The following is a 23,627-nucleotide window of genomic DNA, read 5'->3' as shown; positions in this document are numbered from 1 at the left end:
ATGTTTTTCCTTTTAGGTGAACAAGAATAAAATCTAATTCTAGCCAGGAGACCGATTTTTAACTTGCAGATTGCTTCTAAAGAGCCAATAGAGAGGAGTTATGTGGCAAAGGAGGCAAAGAAATGAAGCTAATAACTTGATTGAAATAAAACACCTGGCATGGGATAAGAAAAATCAGCTATTGTAGTTACAGAAGCTGCCTGCAACACCCTATGAGTAGGAGGGTGTTGAGGAAATTATCTTGTTATTCCCTGCTACGCTTTTCTGGTCCCAGTCCTCCTTTCTCGGGGCACAGTTTGCCAGCCGGGGTGTCTGCAGTCCTGGCAGGAGAGCAGCCACCTTCCCCGGCTCTCACAGGAGGGAGAACATACCCGTGCCTGCTGACAGAGTCAGTGCTGCGAGGTTTTGTACCCTCCCCGGGGCAAAACTACCCACTTTGTATGCAGCAGACCCCCGTCCCTGGGCACGTCCAGCCTGACGCTGGTTAAAATAGAATATTCAGCCCAAAGTTGGAGGAAAGTGGCTGCTTTGGGGGTTCTAAGGCTTTTCTTTGGGAAAGATGAGGATACTCTGTGTTTTCTTCCACAAGTACAGATAGTTATCTGCCTGTCTGATGGAGGTGCAAGAGAAAACGACATCTCTCTGGAATTTCAGGAGCTGCAAGTTTGTTGTCGCTGTGCTTGTATGAACCTGCCTCTTCATGACTTTTCACACCACCACCCGTGCCGAAACAAGGCCTGACACCTCCTTTGCAGGATACGTGAACGGTTAACCAGCTCTCATCTCTTCAGGCTAAGAAACAGTCAATTTTCCTCCGTGGGAACTTGCAGACCGGTGCTGCCATCATGGCCTACCTGTATTCAAACCTCTAGTCTCTCCCATCACTGTCTTTGCTCAGGTGTGGGGACCACTTTTATTTACAACAGTATCTTAAAGAAATCTCTGATGAGCTGTCTTCTGGAGGGCATGGAGGGCATGCTTCACCCAGATTAAAGAAAGCCACCTGAGCCAGCATCCTGAAAAGACACACAGCTGCAGACTGTGAAAGGAAGCCAAACGAGAAGCATCAAATGTTTGTTTCAATGCAATTACTCCTGTGCAACTCCTGCTCTACACAAAACGCATTCTCCTGACTCACACAAACCCCCAGAAGCTCTGAGGCAGCTCTTGCAGTAGCATCAAGCCCTACATGACTTGCTGCACTTTGATTTATGTATTTGTTTTCTTTCTTCTTGCAAACCTACTGAGCTCTTTGTTTAAACTGCTTAGAAGATGCTGCGGCATGTATGATTTCTTTTGACTTTTCAGTGATGCCTTACTCAGAACGCCTAACAAATACTAGTTATCATTTTTAGTCTTTATCTAAGGGCTTTAGGCAAGGTTAGAAATTCAGGTTTTCCCATTCTCTGGTGCTATACTGAGGTCATAGAGTCACATGCCTTCCCCTAATATAAATCAGTATTCACCTGAATGAACCAACTCCTCTTGTATTTTGACCAGCTTCACCATGCTCAATTACTTTAAAAAAATTATTTTTTCTAGAAAAACTGCAAGGTTTCTGTTACGTATTTGCTGAACTTTACGGACCACACATAGCTGAACTGTAAGTATTGCTGTGTCCTCTCAGGTCTTCGCTTAGTTTGTTCTTGACATGTACAGACGTGCTGTCGGATTGAAGAGCAGGGGTTTCATTCTTAAAATCACATTATTATTAAAGCAGAGATGCTTGAGAGTGATTCTGGTTTGGCATTTGGCATAGCTATTCCTGAGTGAATAAACACAGGCTGCCACTGGTAACCGTTTTCATACTCCATTTGAATCTCAGATCAGGCCCACCTGATGTAATTACCTTTTGAAATTCAGCTCGTTTGGCTGAGGGAGGAATTTGAATAACCCGTGTGTGCGAGACAGGTTCTACAGAGTCACACTGCTGTAATACTCGACTCTTGCTTTCCCTTCTACCTTTAATCAAGCTTTCTAATTGTCAGCCCCTACATGCTCTCAGCCCCGACCTTGATACACGCTCTTGGGGAAGCCTACTAAGTAATGTAAGTGATTAAAAAAATAAAATGCAGGTCATTTTCATCTTCTTTGAAAGTTCTTAGTTTAATTAACAGCATTTTGCTAGACCTTCTTCCTCCCTAGGGTTTTTATTTTTAAAACTTCACAAGGGACTGCAAAGTGCTTACAGGACTAAGAAGTGCTATAATCAAACATTTTAATTTAATTCCTGATTAGCCCAGAGGTGTGTCCCAAAAAGAAAGAAACGATCCTAGCTCTTGTGCTTGGTGATTAAAGGTTAAGGATCTTTGAAGGATTTCTGGTTATTTTCTTGAGTTAATGATTGAACATTCATATGTGCCACATTGCATACGCATTAACTTTAACCTTTAAATCTTTGTCAGACTTATGATTGATTAAAAAACAGAACAGTCATAATGTATTTGATTCAGGTGTTGCATATAAAGCACAGTGGTTTTTCACCATCCTGGGATCCAATTTTATATGCTGAATAGGATGCCGTGGCAGAAAATCGTTAGGACCCAACACTGTACTGAGCAGCGATTACGGGCCACAGAGAAGAGAGCTGAGGTTATTGTTTGGTGTTAGAGACATTTAACTTCCCATGGAAATAGCTTCTACTTTCAAGCACCCAGAAGGACATAATAGTCTTTTCTGTTTTGTTTTGTTTTTTCACCATTTCCTTCAGTATAGACAGGGAAATGAATGCCGATGTGGTCTGCCATTCCTTGAAGCTGTGTAAACAGGATCCAGGACAACCGCTTTGTCATCTCTACCCTCCTCCAAAGGTGAGTTGGCTTGCCACTTGTTTCAACGCTACACAGCATGGAAGGTCTTTAAGCTGGAGCTGAACAGTTCGGAGTCTTTCAGTGCACGTGCATTGTCTGGGAAATAAACTTCAACTTTTTGAGCATGGGCACTTTTAGAAAATGTCTGTTTGAATGAAAGGTACATAACACACTTTAGCTGTGGGGGAGCATCAACAACATGGTTGTCAGAGAGTTGGAATTACACGGCTAAATTCTCTCGTACCAGTCTGGGTCAGAGAAGAAGAGTAGGGAAAATCAAATCTCACTTTCTCGAGACTTTATTGTTAAGCAGTACAATAACTCCAAACGTTACCATGGTGTGACAAATTATCCCCACGTTGCCTGATCTACTGCGGCAGCCTGTGTAGGCGCTCGTTACCCGCTGCAAACGCAGGGCTGTCTGACTTGGAGTAGTCTGCAGTGCAACAGGTTTAAGCTAAATGTGCATAATCTTGTGCCACAGGCTGGAAGCATATTTAGTTGCCATCGCTTTTGTCATGTACGGTTACTTGCTACGCCACGGTAACTTGACTGCGTGTCCTGGACCTTTGCTACTCGGACACATACGTACCTGCATACGTGTCTAAACAGATACAGTTTGTGTTGGGATTTTTTTGGTTGTGTTTTATGATTCACTTAGGCATCTATTTTTGGAAACCTTTTTCCCTGCATCTGGATGGATAAAGACATTTTTTATTTCTAAAGGTTTGCGTAAGATGTTTTACACAGGCCTCATCCAACAGCCATTGAAATCAGTCAGGGTCTTTTCATGGGTTTCGGTGAGCTGTGGTTCATCCCCAAGATGGATTTAGTTCTGGCAATATTAAAACCTGGAGAAATATTTGCCTTCCAAGAATGGCAGTAACATTTGTTTTATAGCAGGTGTGTGCCCCATATGACTACTATGCTCCATGCTATGCCAACATAGAGATATATGGGTGTGCAACCAGGCAGGGGTGAAAGAATATGAGTGCAGGCAGCAGAGAGAGCCCAGACTAACTTGACTCAGTCAGGATGTTGCCCAAACTTCATCAAATGGGTTCCTTCGGAAATTCTGCATCTGAACTGGTAAAACAGTTCATGGGTCCCTTCCCCAAGGTACATCAGAGATACCCTATTGCAAGCTCTCCCATAATAATTGCCAGGTCTTTACTTGCCCCACAAACATTTGTGAGTGTCTAGCAATTTCTGCCCTGGTAATTGCACGTTTTTTCCCTCCTCTGCACTTGAAGAGCAGCAGAGACCCTGTCAGTGACTGTGGGGCCTGGTTGTTTGTTGTTTGTTTTTTATTTTTTTTAAATGAAGAGTCCTGAAGGTAAAGGTGAGAATACAGCAAAGGCTGGCAGGCTCCCCCAGCCCCGGTGCAGCAGGTCACCCAGGAGGACAGCAGGAGCTGTAGCAGTGGTGGCTGCATGTGCACCGCGCTGCCAGCCAGAGAGTTAGATTTACATATGGACTTACTTGCTTGTCTGTGGGAATAAAGAGAAGTAGAAACCACCCTGCACCCCGACTTCTGCCAGTGGCAGAAGTGCAAGGTACCTTTTTGGAGAGAAAGAGGATACAGGCAACGAACTGCACTTAAAGAGAGGGATGGACTCTTCGTGGCTGCACAGTGAGCTAGGCTAACAAGTCTGGAGAGAGGGGCTATTTAAACTGAGATGGCTGCTGTGCAGAAATTAGAAGATCTGTGATGAAATGCTTGGCCTATCAACCGGAGGGGAAAGGCTGCCACTCATGGGGTTGCTGTCAAATCTTTGGTTAGCTCTTCCCATCTCTCAGAGCAGGTGTGGGACCAAGGTGTTGACTCCTTCCACCTCCAGCGACAGCTCCAGCGACTGCATTTTCTGCAAGGAAAACAACTGAAGATGAATTTTGGTTTGTTTTGGTTTTTTAAACAGAATTTGGAATCTTATTTGCAAGGCCTGGAGACTGTCCCTCTGAATGAGTGGCTCAAGCAAGTCCTCTCCCTTCCGTGGTAGTTAAATCCCTTTCTGTCAAGGTGTATTTGTTTCTCACCAGGAATAAGGAAACTCTACCAACAAAATGATTTTTCTGCCCTAACTGTGCCCTCCTTTTTAGCTCTCCTGGTGCCCTGAGACAGTGTGAGGAGGCTGGGGGAGATGGGAGGAGAAGAGCAGTGCTTAGAGTTCATGCTCAAGTGGTTGATAAATTGCCCACAGTAACTCTGTGACAAGTCAGACTGAGTAAAGATGAATTATGGGTGAAAAAAATTAATATATAGTCAGACACACAGATGCGTAAAATGCAGTTTACCTCACATTTGCTTCTTTGGTTTCTAATTTGATTGATCACTTCAGTTATATGAGCCTGCAAATGTTGGCTCAGTCCCCTGCCAAGTGTTTGAACAAGACTTTAATACTAATGACTGTTTTGTTCAACTCTATTGATTTTCAGGTACTTCATTGATTCATTTAGACTTTTGGATGCCTGTTTTCCCAGAATTAGTATCATATTTGTACTGGGAAAGGGAGTAAAATAATTATAGAGTTACTTGCCCTTATAAGGCAGTATAAGGTTCACTTTTTAATTGCCTTTAAGGTGGCAAATATCAATGTGTAGCTGCTTTTTCAGTCAATAGTTTATTTTATTCTGTTTCTGTGATGTTGCTCTAGTAAGATCATGTGTGTCAAGGAAGGAAGAGCCGTTGCTTCAGAGGCCTTGCAAACTATCTGCATAATGGAGACACTGCAAGCCGAGTAAATGATACGTGCATTATATTACATACTTCCCTGGTCTCTGACAAATTAGCCCAAATTAATTTTTTTTCCAACCTGCCTGGAGCCATTAGCACTCTGCGATTATTCTAGGAGACGTGGCTCTAATTATGAATAAAATATATTGCTCCATTCACACGGAGCGCAATGCTGTCAGCGCGGAGCTGGAGGAGGAGAGCATCTAACCTGGGCGAGGGCGGCTCCGTTGCGGGGGCTCCCCGGGGGCTTGGGCAAGGTGGGCTGCCCTGCTGGTGGGCAGTTTCAGGAGCAGACCCCTGATGTTGGTGTGGAAGAGTGGAAGGGGCACTTGCGGCTCCTGGATCACCATCACGGCCATGCGAGCAGGTGTCGCTCGTAGTGGGGTCCTGTGAGCCCCTAATTGCCACCAGTGGGACCTGTAGAGAAGACCCTGGGCCAGGGCTGGAAGTGCAGGTAGATGTGCATGCGTAGGCTCTCCTGCTGCATGTTTCTTGCCCAACAAGAGGTTCTCCTCTAGCCTCAGTGTGAGGGTAGCAACACTGGGGACTCCTTCAAGTCAGGGTGCAAAATAATACAGCACATCAGAAGCTGTATGTACCATAGGTAGCTGAAAACTGGGCAGTATCTAAAGCTGCTCTAATATGCCTTGTGGTTTAAGCTACATCAACACAGATACTCCAATATTGGCTGCAGCACCTCTCCAAAACACTGATAGTGGGTACAGGTATCCAAGCTAGTTGGTTTAGGATGACTGGATTTTTTTTTTAGTCAAAAAAGTTTTATCAGTTCACACAGTGGAGGACTTTCTGCACCAGGCCCTGTGACATAGAGACGTTCCTCTAGTGAGCAAAAAAGGCTGAAATAAGGTGAGGGGGTTTAGGCACTGCCTACCAACGAGCAGGTCTGCAAGAAATTATTTTCAGCTTGTCTCTAGATTGCTTTAAGCCAGCTGGCCTGTTTAGTTAAATGGCAATACTTTAATTGATTTTGTTGAGGCCAGAATAATGGCTTGACTTCAGCTCTGGAGTCCTGCTGCTGGCAAACGGTCTGTGTTGGAAGGAGCTCGTACTCTTCCTTCTGCCTTTCAGAGTGCCTCTTCTGCTCCCCATCACTTTTCTGCTCCAGATTATTAGAGACCTTGTGGCTGCAGACTTTAGCTTAATCTCCAGTAGTAGGATTTTGCTGGGAGTCATCTTATGTCAGCAAAAATATACATATTTATGCTAATGTCATTTTATCTTAACAAAATAAGCCTCATTGCCACAAGCACTCATGCTGGTTCATGTCCCCTCTATCAGGTCTTTCACTGACTTTGTAAAAAGCAAAAGCCACATCCCTCATGGATGTCACTGCTGCCAGCCTGCTCTTTCACAAAGTAAGAACCAACCAATTCTGGCTGGAAAAAAGCAACTTTTGGGGTTTCATAAAATAAAAATACTCCCACTATTTTCTCTCGTTCCTCTCTCTCTTTCGGTTAAAATGTGAACTGCTTCCCGGGACGTGAAGCAGAACCAAACTCCGGGGTGGGAGTGCTTCTGCATTCCCAGTAAGAGTAGGCTGCCAGCCAAAAGTAGACCCTGTGGCTGGGACCTGTTTCCTTCTTTTGAGACCACAGACCATAAAGCAAGCATCTGGGAGGCAGGCTAGGTCCTGAGGAGCAAGATGCCCTCCTTTCAGCCTTTATTTTTGGAAACAGGTAAAATCTACTGAAATGTCTGTTGTTTCTGTTGCAGTCAGAACTGAGCCCTGAAGAAACAACCTATGGACGAGCGATAGCAAAAGGCACAGTTTGAGCACTAGTTCTTCCTCTTTCAATTGTTTCTCACAATTTCCCATGCTCCTCTTCATTGGCAGAACATAAAATGCAAAAAAAAAAAACCCTCAAAAACCTCCAAAGCAGCCCAAAAAGCAAACCACACAACCCCAACCTTCCACCAAATAAACCCAAAGAAAACAGGGTGGTGTGGGGTTTGCAGAGTGCTGCATGCACCTGTGTTGTACCAATGCAGAAGTTCAGGCAGGACTCCTGAAAACAAGTCTCAGGCAACCCATGGGCACAGCGGCATTTGGGATGGGAGGCTGGCAGACAGACAAAAGCGTGAGGACAAGGAAGCGTTGCTCATGGATGCTGACTGTGTTTTGCAGAGGCAAGCTAGACAAAGTAAATCAAAATATTTCATCCAGAACACACAGAGTCCAAGTCCGAAAGAAAAAAGTGGCATAAAATGAGCAGAAGCCAGAGTAATTGCCCTGGGAGGAGAAAGGACCAAGTCAGGCCTTGTGTGTTTTAGATCTGGGCTTGCAGGGAACGTCCCTGTTTTGCGTCCAGAACACATATTGTTTGGTTTGGCTGTCCTGTGCAATCGTAAAGATTCCCCCTACAGCCTCTGGAGGAGGAAAGGTGGGAGTTGTAGAACAAATCCCGTTTTTCCCAGTGCTGTTCAACAAACTCTGCAGCGTTTTGGTACCTTGCTATGCATACTCCTGGTAAAAGGATGATGAAAATGAGTTAGAAGGGAAACTGTTGGAGTGCTTTGCAAATATCCGCTCTCCTGGGAAAGAGCTGGCTAACAAGGATGATAAATGACAGACAATTAAAGTTGGTTCGTGCATTTGTTTGTGATGAGAAATAGATCTGTTTGTTTGCAAAAAATTCGTTACTGGGAATACACAGGCTCTGTGGAGAGCACTGACAGAAGGCAGTGAATGAAATCCCAGTGACCCCCCTGACCCCAGCCCCATCCACGGCATGGATATCTTGTGTGCTGCTGCAGGGCCGCATGGATTCGGGCGGATGGGGCTGGGTGCGCCCCAGGACCTCCGCAAACCCTCCGGGCAGCAGCTGCGATTTCGTCCATCGGCTGCTGGAGCCTGGGGATCCCCTTCCTCGGTGGCGTTTTCATGCCATGGGACAGAGGGGGAGGCTGCTTGCTAGACGAGCTGCAGCAAAAGAGGTTGTGGGTGTTTGGTGGCAGGCTTGACGTGCTGGTGTCAACCAGGGATTACAGGCGGCCCATGAAACCAAGAGTGTTTTCTCCTGGGTGGGTTTTTCAGCTGCTGGTCCTTGACAACACACCCTGGAGTCCTGGCTGAAGTAACTTCTGCGGTGGGAGGAAATCTCATCCTTAGCATTTCAGAGAAAGCATTTTCTACACTTGGGGGCAATTCAGCCTTTCCTCCCTTGTTTTCTGCTTTCTGTGTGCAATATTGCTGTAGCTGTCAAGTGTGGGCTTCTCATGCACTTCTTCTGAGAGCAAGAAAGGTTTCTCCTCTCCTGCACACGAGAAAGGAATTGATGAATCTTACCTCTCTGGAAATTTTTCATGCATCGTATTCAATTTTAAGCCATTTTCCTCATCTGAGTCTTGAGTTACTTTATAGCAGAAATTACAGCAGCTGGTAACGTACAACATAATTATGGCAAATGCAAGATGCATGTTTGTTTTTTGGGGACAGCAGTTGCCCAGGGGGAAGAAACTAGGAAACAGTGTCTTGGCTCCTTCCTAGCATCTCTCATCTATTTGTGACATCTAGATTTTTATAAGACTATAGACACAATGAATTAAACATATATTAAACACATATATTAATGTGACACATATATTAAAAACCAATAACTTAGAAGTCTGTGTTCCTTGCTTCTTATTTTTATTCTTCCTTATCACTTTATATTGTTTGCTATAAATTTTTGACCTTTGAATATCACAGTTAATTAATTTGCTTTGATCACTGCCTAAATCAATTATAATGACATGCTAAATTTTATCCCCAGTTAAAAAATGTTGGTAATGGTTGCTTTAAATGCAAATATATGCTGCTTTAATACTCCAAGCTGGCATGCCCGCTGTTCAGTAAGGTGCCACCACTTGAGGGATATTCTCTTTTTTTCCAAATGCTTTAATAATACCACTTGGCAAATCATACTTTTTTCCCCCCCGTGTTGAGTTCCTGTAGCTCCAGCTAGATAAATATAAACTTGTGCTGAACTTTACCTCGGAGCCCTCAGACCCAGTTGGAGTGAAGCTAGCAATCACGTCCTTAGGCTGGACTGTAGGAGAGGCTGATGGCAGGTCGTCGTCAGACAGAACAGTTTGTCCTCGCTAACTGTTTTGATCAGAAACAAATGTTTGTGATACACTGGATTTTTCTTTCCATTTGGAACATTTTAAAAAGTGATTGATTTTTATCTCTTTTTTATTTTATTTTTTTTTAAATGATCCTCAAAGCCTACAGAACAAAAGCAGTTATTCCTTCTGAAAGAGGGCAAATGGGCAGTATTTTCAGCCTTCTTCATGCTGAATGCTGAGGGAAAGGACAAAGGCCATCGCAAAGATACTGCTTCACAGATACGACTGTTTGCAAAGGTGGCCTAATAAAAGCAGGGCACCATGTGGGAATTATCATCACTGAGATGGAACAATATTGTCCAAAAGTGAAAATGGAGCAGCAGGAGGGAGCACGTCGGTGTTACCCTGCCAAAACTAAATGCTTTTGCCTGAAGTTTGCACCCAAGTCTGCAAGCTGAGCTCATCTCAGGAGCAGTTAGCAACTGGCTGTCTCACAAGCAGGGTACCCGTAGCACAAACTTAAACCACCGTCCTGGACCCCTGTGACTAATTTGGGGTTTTTTTTTTTTTCCTCATTGAAGTTTTGGGATCTTCTCTTCCTACAGGAAGATATGGCTGAATTTAGAAAGCGCTGTTCATCGGGATTGTTAAACTGTTGTTAAATATTTTGGATTGCATGAGCATACCTGGGGCATCTCCTCACCTCCATGACTGGGTAGAGTCCTTGTAGCAGGAAAATCAGTGCGGTCCTTCTGTGCTGTGGTACGGGCCACATTTCTAAAGGCCAGGGTAATCACTTAACAGCATGGTTCTGAAACAGTCCTTGCTTACTCCCCGTGCCCCAGCGTTCAGCCAGGCAGGACCCAGGGCTGTGGACCAGGCAGGCTGCAAAAATATGTCTCTCTTGAGATTTTTGCAATGGGAGAACCTAGAGGAAGGCTTGAGAGCAGGACCTCAGCAGCACTTGGGAGTTCCTGGCCGGGGTAAGTGCCTTTGACCACAGCCCTGCTGCACCACACATGGCACGTCCGTCCTCCTGCACCAGCAGCACTGGTCCCCGGCTGTCACTCACGCTCACAGTTGGTGCCCCTTGCACAAAATTTGCTCTCCTCCTTTGAGGAGCACGCGTGTAAAGGGGAAGGCATTTGGGGAATTATTAAGTTATCACCAGTAGTTGTAACCCATGCGCTTATGATGGCCAACCTGTCCTCCTTTGGTGAGGATGCCTTTCCAAGGTCTTTTCTTGCAATAGTTCTCCCACTCTTCCTTTCTATTTAGGTATAAGTACCTAATTTTGGAAGAATCTCAAAGTGCTTCTTCAGCACAAATTTGCATGAACCCAATAGAAAAAACAATCTTGCCACTGTCTGTGAGAACTTGCCCTCCAAGGCAGGTATTTCCAGAATAAAAAGCTAACCTTCCTAGTTCCCAAGCAGGAGATTTGCCTTCCAAACTCTATTCCCTGTTTTGTACCTTCCCACGCACCAGCTGTTCCCCTGCTGAGATGAACCTTAACCGAGAATAACCCTTATCCATGCAAGGCCAAATATTTCCTCTGTACCCTTCCGCAGCAAGTCAGACCAGCATCACACGTATGACCTTCTTTTGACCATCTAATGGTCTAGCAGGAGTCACTGGAGAAGTCTGTCCTCTGCAGCTCACGCAGTGCAGTCAGGATATGAATCTCAGCTCTTTAACTGATCTGGACTTTTCCGTAGGAAATAAATGATGCCCTGGAGCAAAATAAATGAACTCTCGCAACTGGAGTGTCATAGGGGGTGATCGGATAATTGATTGTTAGTCCAATAAAAAGTAACTGATGATGAGTTAGTGGACTCATACATCATTTTTGTGCTGTGACTGATATATTATAAAATAAAAAAAGGTAGAAAACGGGAACAAAAATTGGCAGAATACTGAGAGGCTGATCTGTTTGGGGTTTTTTGTTTTGTTTTGTTCTTGCTCTCCTAGGTGGGGCTGAGTGCTGCAATAAGGAAAGCAAAAAGGATTATGAAGACTTCCAGAGATCTGGTAAGAAATCAGTGGCATTAGGGAGTTTTACACTGTACTTGCATTTTATCAGGAGTGAATCCTCGTTTATTTTGCCTGTGAACCCACCTGATCATCATTGAATTGAATGCTGACTCACTGCTACCCACTACAGGATCTGCTGTATCAAGGTGACACTGGGAAGAAGGGGAGGGAGATAACAGAGAGGAAATATGAAAGTATAGGAAGAGCAGGAAAAAAAACCGCTTGAAAAATGCAGACAGCTTGTAGAGTAGGGATAACTGTCTATATCCATCCAAGACATAAATTTGTGTCTGAAATTCGTGCAGCAGCTGAGGATATAATCTGTGAGCTCCATAGTGCAGCTCCACACTGAGACGCTCGCTCGTACTAGCCCAACTCGCCTTTGGTGGGGCAGCCAGCCTTAGAATACAAGCAGATACAGATTTTGTTTAGATATTCTTTACAAAAGCAGGAAATACCCGCTCAGTCTTGCCCTGAACTTTTCCATCCAGAGAAGCTTCCTTCCTTCGAACTTCTTGCAGTGTTTGTTATTGCTCCTCCTTGTTCCACGCTTCTTCCTTGTCCCTTGTCATCCCTGCCTTGACCTTGTAGCCATATGTGAGAGGGATCCTCATGAACTGAGCCCCTGCCTCAGAGCACAGTGATTGACCGCACTTTGGGATTGTCTGAAACTCAAGCAATGGCCCGAATGCAAATCCTGCTTATTTTTCTTTTATTTTTGAGAGGCTGCTTTTGGCTCTAAACTTGAAAACCAGGATTTGAAATCTTTCCACCTCCACCAGTTTTCAGATTTATAGAGGATCTCTAAAGGGTAGCAGAGAAGGGAAGGGCAGCTTTTATTCTGCTGGGTTCACTTATATGAGTCAGCTCAGCCATAGAGTTTGCTTCCAGTTGTCTTCAGGCACTTAATGCAGAGCAAATGTTTTTGCTGTTTGTGAAGAAATTATTGATATTGCCTCTTCTGAATCCTCACTGTGACGCTACTCACAAAAGTGAAAATTGAGGTGCCTAATTAGCCTTTGGGCAATTGCCAAATTGCCAAGCCAGGGAAATAAACAATGCACTGGAGAGATGGGTCTCAGCTCCCGCAGAACAGCAACCAGCAGGATCTTATTTATTTTCCCTCCTATTCAGCGCTGTGCTACTGATGGCCGGAGATTTCCGCTCAAATTACACGAATTTTCTAATTCTCTTTCCCCGAGTGCAAGTCCCCGTGTTAACACCTGCAGTGAGATGCTCTGAGCCAAGGAGGTCCTCTCTGTTAGCCTGAGCCCGGGCGTAAACGTGGGGATGAAGAGGGTTCAGCATGCAGCCACTGCCTCCCAGGACACAGGGCTCCTTTGTTCCCTCGTGCGTGCTTCTACCCTGAGCATCTCGGGCTCTGTCCCTTGTGTGTCCAGCCCTGTCTGACCTCTGAGGTCCATGCATGCCACGTCCTTTCAGGCTGTCCTGGGTAGGGTGGCATGGTTGGCATCAATCTTTGGGTGCAATGGGTTCCACCTTTTCTCCGCTCTCCTGTATCCTCAAAGCTGCTTGATGCCCCTATATCTCACCTGCTTTCTATCACGATGCTCTTGGCCTCTTCCTGCTCCTACTTGCCTATTTAGCAGCAGGAGGGACAAGCAGACTGTGCCTCAGCAAGAAGCAGCAAGGCCTTGGTTATAGTTGGGTTCCTCCAGTCAATGTATTTCTAAACCCACAACACAAGGTCAGCTCAAATTAAAGGGAGTATCATGTGGTTGGTTGGGCTTCTCCTGCAGTTATTCCTAGCATGTTTCCTGTAATGACCCTTGCTGAAACTTATTTTAAACCTAGAAAATTTAAAATAACAACATTTCTAGAGGCATTACTGTCTCTCAAAACTTCCCCTTCAGCGGGGTTGCGGTTAATTTCATTTCAAATCCAGAAAAACAATGTAGGAAGAAACACAAAGGAAGATCTCCAGGAGAGAGCACAGCGTGTATCACGCCTGCATAGCCCCATATCCCAGAGCAGCAGCGTGTGATGAAATGGTAAGAAAATCACCAGCACAAACTGAACGCTGCCAGATCACGGTCTGTTCACCTGCCCAGGCATGCAAATGTGCCAGTGAGCAAGGGCCGAAGCAGCTGAGGTGCTCTCGCTGCTTGGGAAAAGGGTTGCGCGGCTGAATGTGTGGGTGAGGATCCAGAAACACCCTGTCTGGGGGTAGGTCATCTCTGCGTCCACACCAGTGGAGAGAGAAACACATTCATCTGGCTTCTTTTATGCTCTGGCTCATGCTGGACAGAAATATCAAATTATATCTGCTCATTCTTCCCATAGCTGCTGTTTTGGTTGGTTTTGCCCCATTGCATATTTGGGGAAAGCCTTCTGAAGAGGTTCTTGCAAGTTAGCTCTCCCCATCTTTGCTTGGCAGCTGTGTGTGACTGTGCATAAAAAAGAGACATGGTTATGGCTGTTGGTAATGAGAATGAGAGGTCTGTCTGGCTTCCAGGGGGGCTGCATTTACTGGGCATTTCTTAGGATCATTGTGGATTTGGGAAAAAGAAAAGGTATTTTCCAGATGTAGAGAGGCAGTGAAAGTGGCTACAACCCAAAAAAATCTAATAAATGTCTCCATTCATTAAAAGTAGTGAGCCATCTCTGAGTGACTGGCTTAAGCCAAACACCAACAAGCATTAGGGGCTCGTTATTATTCTTTTTTGTAAAACCAATTAAAATAATTACAGAAATGTCATTAGAGAATGTTAACAGGCAATGAATAAAATATTGGTGTTATCAATCACTGTGAGCACCTCTAGTCCCAACTTTTCTTATGGGTGGAGAAGGTACTAAGAGGCATCTTTGAGCAATAGCAGTGAAAGAACGACAAACAGAGTCACGGCTGTAGCATTTAATGAGAGCGAGCACCACACGTACAATCCTGTCATTACTATGCGTTGCCTGCAACTCACAGTCCAGCAGCAGGAGAAGTGGGAAGCCACGGAGGGAGCCAAAAGGAATTGCAAGGCAGAGGGGGGGTAATGAACCAGTCTCCTGCCCACCAACTCATGTTATGCAGGGGCAAGGAACCTGTCTCCTCCCAAAAATACATACTGCAATCATAGCCTGGCTCTGCTGGGAAGTGCCCTGTAGTGCCTGCTCCCCTGTGCTCTCCGGCTCTCTTGCTGACACATGCACATGCAAAGTTTATCCTTTTTCTTAACCCTATGCTCCTTGCTGCCTTTTGAGAGTAGCCCAAGACACCCTCAAAGAGTGGAGGAGCTGCTCTCCTGCACATGCCCAAGCAGAGCCAAAGCATTACGTCTGGACCTCACTGTCCCACGTGCTGTGGGGACACGTCGGCTGGGGAGCCAGAGGCTGCTGTGCTCTGGGACGCTGCTGCAGCTGGTCCTCAAAGCCTAACTTGACATCACCCATACCACTTCCAGGGCACCATCAAGCCAACCGTTCCCACCAAAGTTAGTCTCTGGGGCTGCAGGGTAGTCTTCCTTTGAAACTAACAGAGATCCAGTCAGTAACAATTTTCAAATGATTAGCTGAGAAGAAGTCAGGAAAGATTTTATTCTACTTACAGCAAAGGGTAGAATTTAAATGCAGCCTGTAAGCAGAATGAAAGGAAGGTAGGTTGGTTTGTTTATGTATGTGTGTATGTATGTATTTATTTATTTATTTATTGCAAGTCCTGTAGTTTGTCTTTCTGGCTCAGTTTTGGCTTCAGATACCTTAACTTCAAAGGCTTTGCACGCTGTGACTTAGGCTGAAGTGAAAAGCCAACAGCTCAAACGAAGACTCAGCAAATCTTAACCTGATTGAAAGCTTTAAGAGCTTCTAGTGTTTTTGTAGGCAGCACTGAGATTAATCCTACGTGGAGGAGGTGAGGATAGTGGTTTCTTTCCTTTTTTCAGAAAGGCATACATAGGTTTGCAAAGCTCTTTGAGAAAAGCTGGCATCCTACTTGTGTGCCTCTCATGTTGTCTGCCTACCTGGCCATACCTGCATATGCACACACAGAGAGCAAAGAGGAGGTCTGCATCCCTGCCGTGCTGCAGGATGTAGTCCCAAGGCATCCAGGCTGGCAGGGAGATTAAATACAGGGATATGGATGGATGGGGAAGAGCGTGGGGCGGCTGGAGCTACAGCAGTGGGACCAGGTTAGTCTTTCAGCTCATGGCAGGGACCCACTCCCTGCTGCTTTCGGTCATTTCTATCCATTTCTTTTGCGGTTGTGTTGTGGTTTCTCCTTTGACTCCACTGACGCCCCATCCACCTCATGGCACCCTCCAATGACATTTGAGTGTGTTGGACAGAGATGAAGAGGGGGCGGACGGGAGGGGGTTGCAGGTTTCTTGTCTCTTGTCCCCCTGACTTTCCTCTTTTTTCCCTCTCTATTGCATCCTTCAGAAAATCATGGCTCCACCTCCGGCACTGCAAGGCTCCCCTGCAAGGCACCACTCTTGCTCATCTTCACCTTGGTCCCTTCAGCCACCAGTGCAAACATTAGCTGCCATCTTTGTACCAGGGGGTCTCTCCCAGCCCTCTTCTCCACATTGAGATCCTGGCCATGACATATTGCTGTGGCTGACCTCCTGCTCTGGGCAGTGGGAGACCCTCATCTACATCACCCCTTGTTACCTGTCCAAGCAAACACCTTCCTGCCTTCCCTGGAGCTGCAGGGCGGTGCCCTACGCACCGCAGCAGCACTGCCCTGCAGTGCCGCCTCAAAGTGCTCCTTCGTCACTCAAAGCTTTGTCTGCTGGGGTTACTGCCCCTCATGGTGATTAATAGCCTTTCATTGTCCTCTCCTGAGCTGAATCCAACCTTTATCTTCTGTTTTATGTTAGATTTGGGTTGTAATCTCATTAGGGCAAGGACCATCTTTCCCCCCCTCCCTGCCGTGTATATAAAGTGTGTAACACAAGGGAGTTAGTCCAAGGATAGAGCTCTTAAGTGCTATGGCAATATAAATAATTACTCTTCTTTGCATAAAGTCATGAGTATGTCCATCTGCTCATCTGCTACATATTTACATGCTGAATGCACCCCTAGTGAATACAGTTAATTAGACTATGTACTGACTAGCCCTCCGTATTTATACACCACCTGAATACCCCTGGTGTTTAAAGACTTAGAACGAAGCCACATTAGCAGCATGTTTTGAGGCTGATCATTGATGCAGCACAATGTTTCCATAACTTGAGCATTCACAAGCAAGGTCTCTTTCAGCTTCTGAAGCTTCCTGGTTACCTGGGACCTCAACTGTTTTGGCCCATGGTTATGGTCTACCAATGTTGAAAGAGTTTATCCTGCAACAGTTGTCTTTTACAGCTTGCAGGTCTGACCAACATAAAGTCTAGTTATGAGATTTCCAGGTAAAAATCTCATTAAAAATCAAGGGCACTCTAGGCACATACTGGATCCACCCATTTCTCCTCTCTTTGGGATTGTTCCTGACCTTCGGCCACCCCTCCCTGAGCACGCAGAAACCAGCCTTATGGCCCACAATGTGTTGCTTTCACTAGTTTTGCACTAAGCGTCAGATACCACCATGTTAATCGAACATGAGAACAGTAACTTTTACAAAGAGTGAAAAAAAACCCCACTTTGGTACCTGAAAGGAGAAAGTTTCACAGGAGCTTCTTCCTTCCTTTTTAATTTTACAGCTCTTTGAAAGCAGGAGTAGTTGGTTTATAAAATGTTCAGTCAAAATCCTGAAGTTAACTGCTATGTCAAGTCTAAATCCTCTGGCATATAGCATCCTTAATGGAGTCATTGGAGTTTTCAGATGTTTCTAGGCAGAAAATACATGATTTAGTTCTGGACTTTACTGACACTGAATATCCCAAGCCACGCCGCCTCTGTGAACTAATGCATCAATCTTTTATTTTCTTCCCTTCCAGAAGAGCTTCACGGGGTTCTCAAGTGTATGTGCATTTCCTCCTCTGGCTAACCTGTGTGAGAAGATTAAATAGTATGTAAAAAGTTTTCAGTCCTTAATCAGAAACAGAATATGGTACATTTGTTTCTTTCAAAAATTATCCTCAGTTAACAAAGCTTCCTATACTTTATTTCTGTTGGTTTCCTTCATAAAACCACTGTCCAGGTAGCATAGAAGGAGGTCGCATAGAGTTCAGGTAAGTAAGATTCCTCAGAGGGATCCATTTGTTTTTTCAATACTTAAAATATTTGCATAATTTTAGTGGGTCCCAGAGGTCAAATATACAACACACTCAAAGGCATGACACCTCCAAGAGGGAGTCAATTTTCTCCTGAGATTTCCTGTGCCCGAGAGACTTCTCCATTTCAGTTGCTCACCCAGTTGTGGTGCCCACGGCTCAGTGCAGGAAGGCCACCAGCACCTGTATAACTCTGTGAGGAACGTGAATGAACGTGGCAGTTGCAAAGTGCGGGAGAATCTCGAGGTATTGAAGAAAGCCGGGTGGATGGCGGGCAGGAAAAACAACTTATGGCAGTGCTGAGTTTGAGTCAGTTTCTGAGAAAGGCCGAGGACATCAGCTGGGCTATTAGTCCTAAAGCATATTTGCCAATGTACTGCAATGAGTTGGAGGAGGAGTCAAACAAATCTAAGAATAAATCAGTATTATCAGCAGTATATTTTGACTGATTTGACTGCCAAGATTAACTTGCTCACCTATTTCTGCTCATTTAATTGAAACTGCAAATATCATGAGTTTATTGGGAATGGATTGATTAACATGAAACATCTCGTAAGTGCTTTTGAAATGTAAGTCAGGACAAATAATCTGAAATAATCTGAGCCTTGTGAGTTCAGACAATGAAAGCAGGATCGAATTGTATATCATGTGTTGGATCGAATGTGTTCAACTCTCCTGATCTCTCTCTCTCTCATGCACTCTCAACCTTTTTCTTTTTTTTCTTTCTTCTTTCTGTAGCTGCAAAAAACATGTTTGGCAGTTGGACTTTTTTAGCTGGTCTGCATCTGTGCCAGTTCCTTGCAACTGAACCTTACTACAGAGAAGAAGTAGCCCAAAGCACCACATGGAAATTATCGATTACTGACAGAATAAGGGTTACAAGCCCCACCAGGAGTGCATGTCACCTCTCTCTTCTGTATTTTTTTTCTTATCCTGATGCTCATGCAGTCTGAGAAATCCACCCTCATTACACCTACTTGCTGTCTGAGCCAGGTTCAACATCTCTTATGAGTTCAAAAGGTTGGAAGAACTCAGAAAGAAAACTTTCCAAGGAAAGGCTGACGAGCATGTCATTCAAAGAGTGCTGCCCGCTGGGCCAAATAGGAAAGTCTGATCGATGTAGGTGAGCTAAGCTGTGTCCCGTAGCCAAAGATGGGTGCCACGCTTGGGCAGCACCATGTGAAATCTAGCACGTGCCCAAGCTAAAAAGGAAGGGGCACAGACCTGACACCATCATTTTAAGACCTGCTTCAGGTACTGCTAAAACCTATAGGGTTGCTGGAAACAAAAGCCACAACGAAAAAAAAAAAAAAAAGACGTAATTTTCAAAGGTTAATGTAATTAAGCACAGTGGGGGACCACTGAGAGCTCAGGTCTCCATTGCTCAAATCAAGGTAAAATACTTTTCTCAAATACATTTAAGCATGGCCACAAGTTTGTGGGACTAGATACAGAAATCGCAAGATGAGATTCTAATCCTCAGTTAAAGCATAAAGCCGCCCGTGAATTCAGCGTGTGTGGTCCTTCATATTAAATCCACTTTCACCCTATAAAATAAGCATTTTGTGTGTGTGTGTGTGTGGCTGCAGCCTGGTATACAAACTGCAAGTCTTCTAGACTGAACACAACAGGGGAGAGACAGTGTAAAGAATTGAGGGATGCATATGAGAAAAAGTATTTGCCATTTAACAAAAGAAGGTTAGTCTCCATCAGCATGAGGCCCCATTCTGCAGCTCTTTCCCAGGTAGAAGGACTTCCATTAGTATTTCATATCTGGCAGATTTGTAAGATCTGCCAAGCTGAATGTAGTATTTATTTCCAAAAAATTATAGTTACTTTTACCAAAGTTTTGATGTCCCAGTTTGTTTTAGAGACTGAAGGTTCGACATAGCAGCCATACATGAGTCCATCAGCCTCACCTCCAGAGCTCAGTCAGCAGATGTTGAAAAAAATCAGAATTTGCTCCTTTGGACAGAATCACTTTGCTGAAGTACAAGCATGGAGCTAAAACTGAATATGGAGTCATGAACGACATGCCAGCTATTATCTATTCTGTATGCTTTACTGTGTTTTTTTCTTTCTGAATATGTTCCCTTCCATATGTTAATACGGTGTTTGTTGTTTTTGTTTTTTACAGTGTTATAAGAAATAAACTGCCTTTTGAAGATTTTGATGGAGATAAATTTAGTACTTTCCCGGTAAGCAAAGCCTTTCCTTTGGTACAGTAATCCCTTGATAATGAGAATGTCTATGGGATTCCTTCTACTTTCTGCAAAGCTTTATTCATTCATGTGAAAATAGGTATAGGAATTAAGTGAATGGAGGGGGTTTTGTCATAAAAGGTGTTGGGTTTTTTTTCTGGATGAAAAAACAATCATTCATTTATGCCACCTGGGGAGATGCACACATAAAGCTGTGCTCCTGGCAGAGGCAAATTGCTCTGCTGCTGAGTGTTCTGTTTACCAAATTAATAAGAGGTGAAGTAAAGTCATATAAAAAACCAAATTAAATTGCCAGCTTGTCTTATTTCTGCACCAACGTGTGTAAGGTGTCATTTATTAAAGCTTAAGAAAGGGACCCTGGAATACAACCCATTTACTGGGTTTTATTCCTACACCTTGAGTTAGATTCTCATTTTAGATATTTTAAATTAAAAACGCCAGAGTAACAATGACCATCCTATCTGTGTGCTTCTCCTGGCTTTTAGACGTTGAGAGGCTATCACTGGCGAGGCAGAGACTGCAACGACAAAAACACCACCGTGTACCCTGGCAGACGGTAAAGCTTTCAATTATTTTAAAGGCTTTCTAATAATTGTGGCTTCTTGAAGAACGAGCTCCATATTTGTTTTTGGCCATGCTCTAGAGTGCATGTCACTGCTCGTTGCTGGATTTTACTGCGATGGAGACAACAGGGGATGATAGGGACCGGGGATGGGGCGCATTGGTAGAGGTGGTGCATTGGTTTCTTTCCTTTCTCTGAAGCATCTGCAGCCAAAATTGTTCAGACAGACCAAAGCGGGGGAGGGAAACCAAGCGCCGAGGCTCACAAGCCTTATGCCACCTGAGGTAACGCGTGCTGTGCCTGCTTTAGGGAGCAGCACGGCAGGAGGGCAAAACAGGGGTGCTCATGGCTGGCTGCTGAGCTCCGGCATCCAACACTCATGTTATCCTGGTGGAAATGTGGAGCCCTTCCAATTGAATATCTTCTAGGTGAATACCTCCCAGCTGCCTGAGCATGGACCTCCATGCACACCTGAAATGGAGAGCACAGCCAGTCGTAGCAGCATGGCCTTGAACAAGGTCCACCTGCTCTTGCTATTTCACTTTGTGCTCAAAATACTCTTTCAAAACTAGAGCTCTCCTCTACCGTGGGTTTGTTGTGAAATTATTGACCAGGACTGTTTTTAAAACCTAGGCATTAACCAGCTTGTGACTAGATAAGCTGAGTTTAAGACTAGATAAAATGAGTTTAAGGGTATGGGCTTGGAAGAATTACATGCCATCAGCCTGGGCAGCACGCCTGCATTAGCAGAAATCGGCTTATGGAGTCCATGCGTAGTGCCTGACTGAATAGATGGAGTCTCCCTGTAGAAGACACCTCAACTAATTATACTGTGTTATGGGCCAGAGCAACTCCTCACTACCGCGCACTGAATTCGGACTGAGGGCCTCGGTAGATTTCAGTGAACACTTAAAAGCAAGGAAAAGGGCAGGGGAAAAGGGTCTGTCTTCTGCAAAAATCATCCCCATTCACTTCACCTAAGTGAATATGCAGACTAAAAGGGTTCATTTAGCAAATTCCAGTATTAACTTTAAATTAATATTGCATTTTGCTAGGAAAAATTGCCTCTCCTAGACTCAAAGGGGGGAAAAGCCACCCTTCTGTGCAGAAAGGAATTTCTAATTATTTTGTATTCTTAGTGAAAAATGGCAGAAAGGATCTGATTTCCTCAGAATCCCCTTTTCCTTTATTTTCTGTAACACTGTATGTCCTTTTGTAACTCTATTTCAGTCCTGATAACTGGGATGTGAATAGTGACTCTAACTGCAATGGCATATGGGTAAGTAAATGAAGTTACATCTTACACTTCCTTCCTGATTGCTGCTTCTCTTTTTTCCTCCTTTTGAATTAGTTTGCAAATGTTTCTTTTTTATTTATTCTGGTTTATTAACTGATTTGGATTACTCCTATTTATGTACTGCCTTTGATATTCCAAGTAATAAAACTGTATTTATTAAAAACTAAGGAAACACAGGGGAAGCAGTTATGAGAGAAGTTTGTTTATTGATGCTTATGATTATTTAAATTACAGCTATTATAATTAATTTAAATGTACATATACTTATTAAAATAATGTAAAGGAAAGCATCACTATTATGATGCAGTGCTTCCTGCAGGCAAACATTCAAGAAGAACTAAATCCTCAGCCTGTTTTGCACTGCCATTTTTCCAGGCACTAGGTAGATATTGTCATCTGCCCCTTCTCTCCTCCGACAGGGCGTGGATCCAAAAGATGGAATTCCCTACGAGGAGAAATTCTGCAAAGGTAAATCCTTACAGTCGATACAAGAAACAATGTGTCTCTTGTATTCATTTCATAAATATTTTAATATTGTCATGGTCATTGCCAATGTAGGGGAAAGACAACGGGTTTCAGAACTTCATGAGAAAGGTAAAATGGCAAAATACTTTTTTTTTTTTTTAATCTTGAGGATGGACAAAGATGAAACGTGGAAAGCACAGGCTGTTGGTAATTTCCTGTTGAAAGCCACCTCAGTTATTAAGTTGAAACACATAGATCGGAGACAGCAGCAAATGGAGATGTCATCTCTGTGTCTTCTGTGGTGCCTGAAGCCTAACCCAGATGGATGACCTTGGGATTCAGGAGAGCAGTTTAACATCCACGTTTGTCCGGTTTAACCCATTGCCGTAAATACCAGCAATCATGCTGATACTTTTCTGGAGAAAGCCTTTAGGAGGTGAAGTGATGTCATCAGCTCATCTCCCTGACAGTGGTGTGGGTGCCTGTGTATACACACGCGCACAAATAACACCTCTACTAAACAGCCGTGGCTACAGTCGCTGCTCACCTTGCCTTGCATTTAAATCGGCATCCTGGGGATGAACCGTTGCCTGGCAAGACTCTTCAACATTTTTAGATGAAAGGCAATCTACAAATGCTAAGTTACATTAATTATAAACCAGACAGATTGTTCCAGCAGAAATACTCGTATGAGTAGCACATCCACCACCCAGTTCAGTTATAAGGAGCTTTGTGCAATTTCCCGAGTAATCCGATTTCCCTGAATGTTTAAGTACTTTTTAATGCATATTCTATGGGTAGTAAAAATAAATGTTGGCTGCACAGCAGGGCCTCTGCTGAAATAACACATCCATCCTTGAATACAACCAGGATTTTTTTCTGATTAGCAAGACCTCTCCCTGTTTTTCATGCCCGGTCCCCAGTTGTTCCTCTAGGGTTCTTGGCACGTGCCCGTTAGTCAGTTTTTGCTGCAGATGGAGTGAAAATCCCATTGCAGGGTCTGAACATTCCAGCCACGTGAAGGGTGGTGTAGCCAGTCACCCCGTGACTCCATCAGCTGCCGTTGCTGTTGCTCTGTAAGGGTTGCTCTCCAGCCTCTGTTTCGGTTTGCTTTTTCTGCTCGTGTGACTAATAAAATGCGTTAATTAGGTGCGGACTCGCAAGGGGTCATCCTGTTGGGAGACTCGGCTGGCGCTCACTTCCACATCCCTCCCGAGTGGATGACTGTCACGCAGATGTCAGCGGTGAGCAATTGTGTCCGGCTTGCCGACACCGCC

At 44.4% G+C, this 23,627-nt stretch overlaps 1 protein-coding gene across 1 annotated transcript in view; it reads left to right on the top strand.

Annotated features, from left to right (window-relative positions):
• Nucleotides 1-23,627, top strand: part of AOAH (acyloxyacyl hydrolase) — an 81,977-nt gene that overhangs the window by 17,874 nt on the left and 40,476 nt on the right. The window contains exons 4-12 of the mRNA XM_054816520.1: nucleotides 1,543-1,603; nucleotides 2,711-2,810; nucleotides 11,584-11,643; nucleotides 17,529-17,599; nucleotides 19,942-20,002; nucleotides 20,512-20,582; nucleotides 21,819-21,867; nucleotides 22,305-22,353; nucleotides 23,500-23,594. Of these exons, the coding sequence (XP_054672495.1) occupies nucleotides 1,543-1,603; nucleotides 2,711-2,810; nucleotides 11,584-11,643; nucleotides 17,529-17,599; nucleotides 19,942-20,002; nucleotides 20,512-20,582; nucleotides 21,819-21,867; nucleotides 22,305-22,353; nucleotides 23,500-23,594 (617 nt within the window). The remainder of the gene's footprint in view (nucleotides 1-1,542; nucleotides 1,604-2,710; nucleotides 2,811-11,583; nucleotides 11,644-17,528; nucleotides 17,600-19,941; nucleotides 20,003-20,511; nucleotides 20,583-21,818; nucleotides 21,868-22,304; nucleotides 22,354-23,499; nucleotides 23,595-23,627) is intronic.

Source organism: Grus americana, chromosome 2 (assembly GCF_028858705.1).
Source record: "Grus americana isolate bGruAme1 chromosome 2, bGruAme1.mat, whole genome shotgun sequence".
Lineage (NCBI taxonomy): Eukaryota > Metazoa > Chordata > Aves > Gruiformes > Gruidae > Grus > Grus americana.
This window is presented reverse-complemented; position numbering and strand designations above follow the sequence as displayed.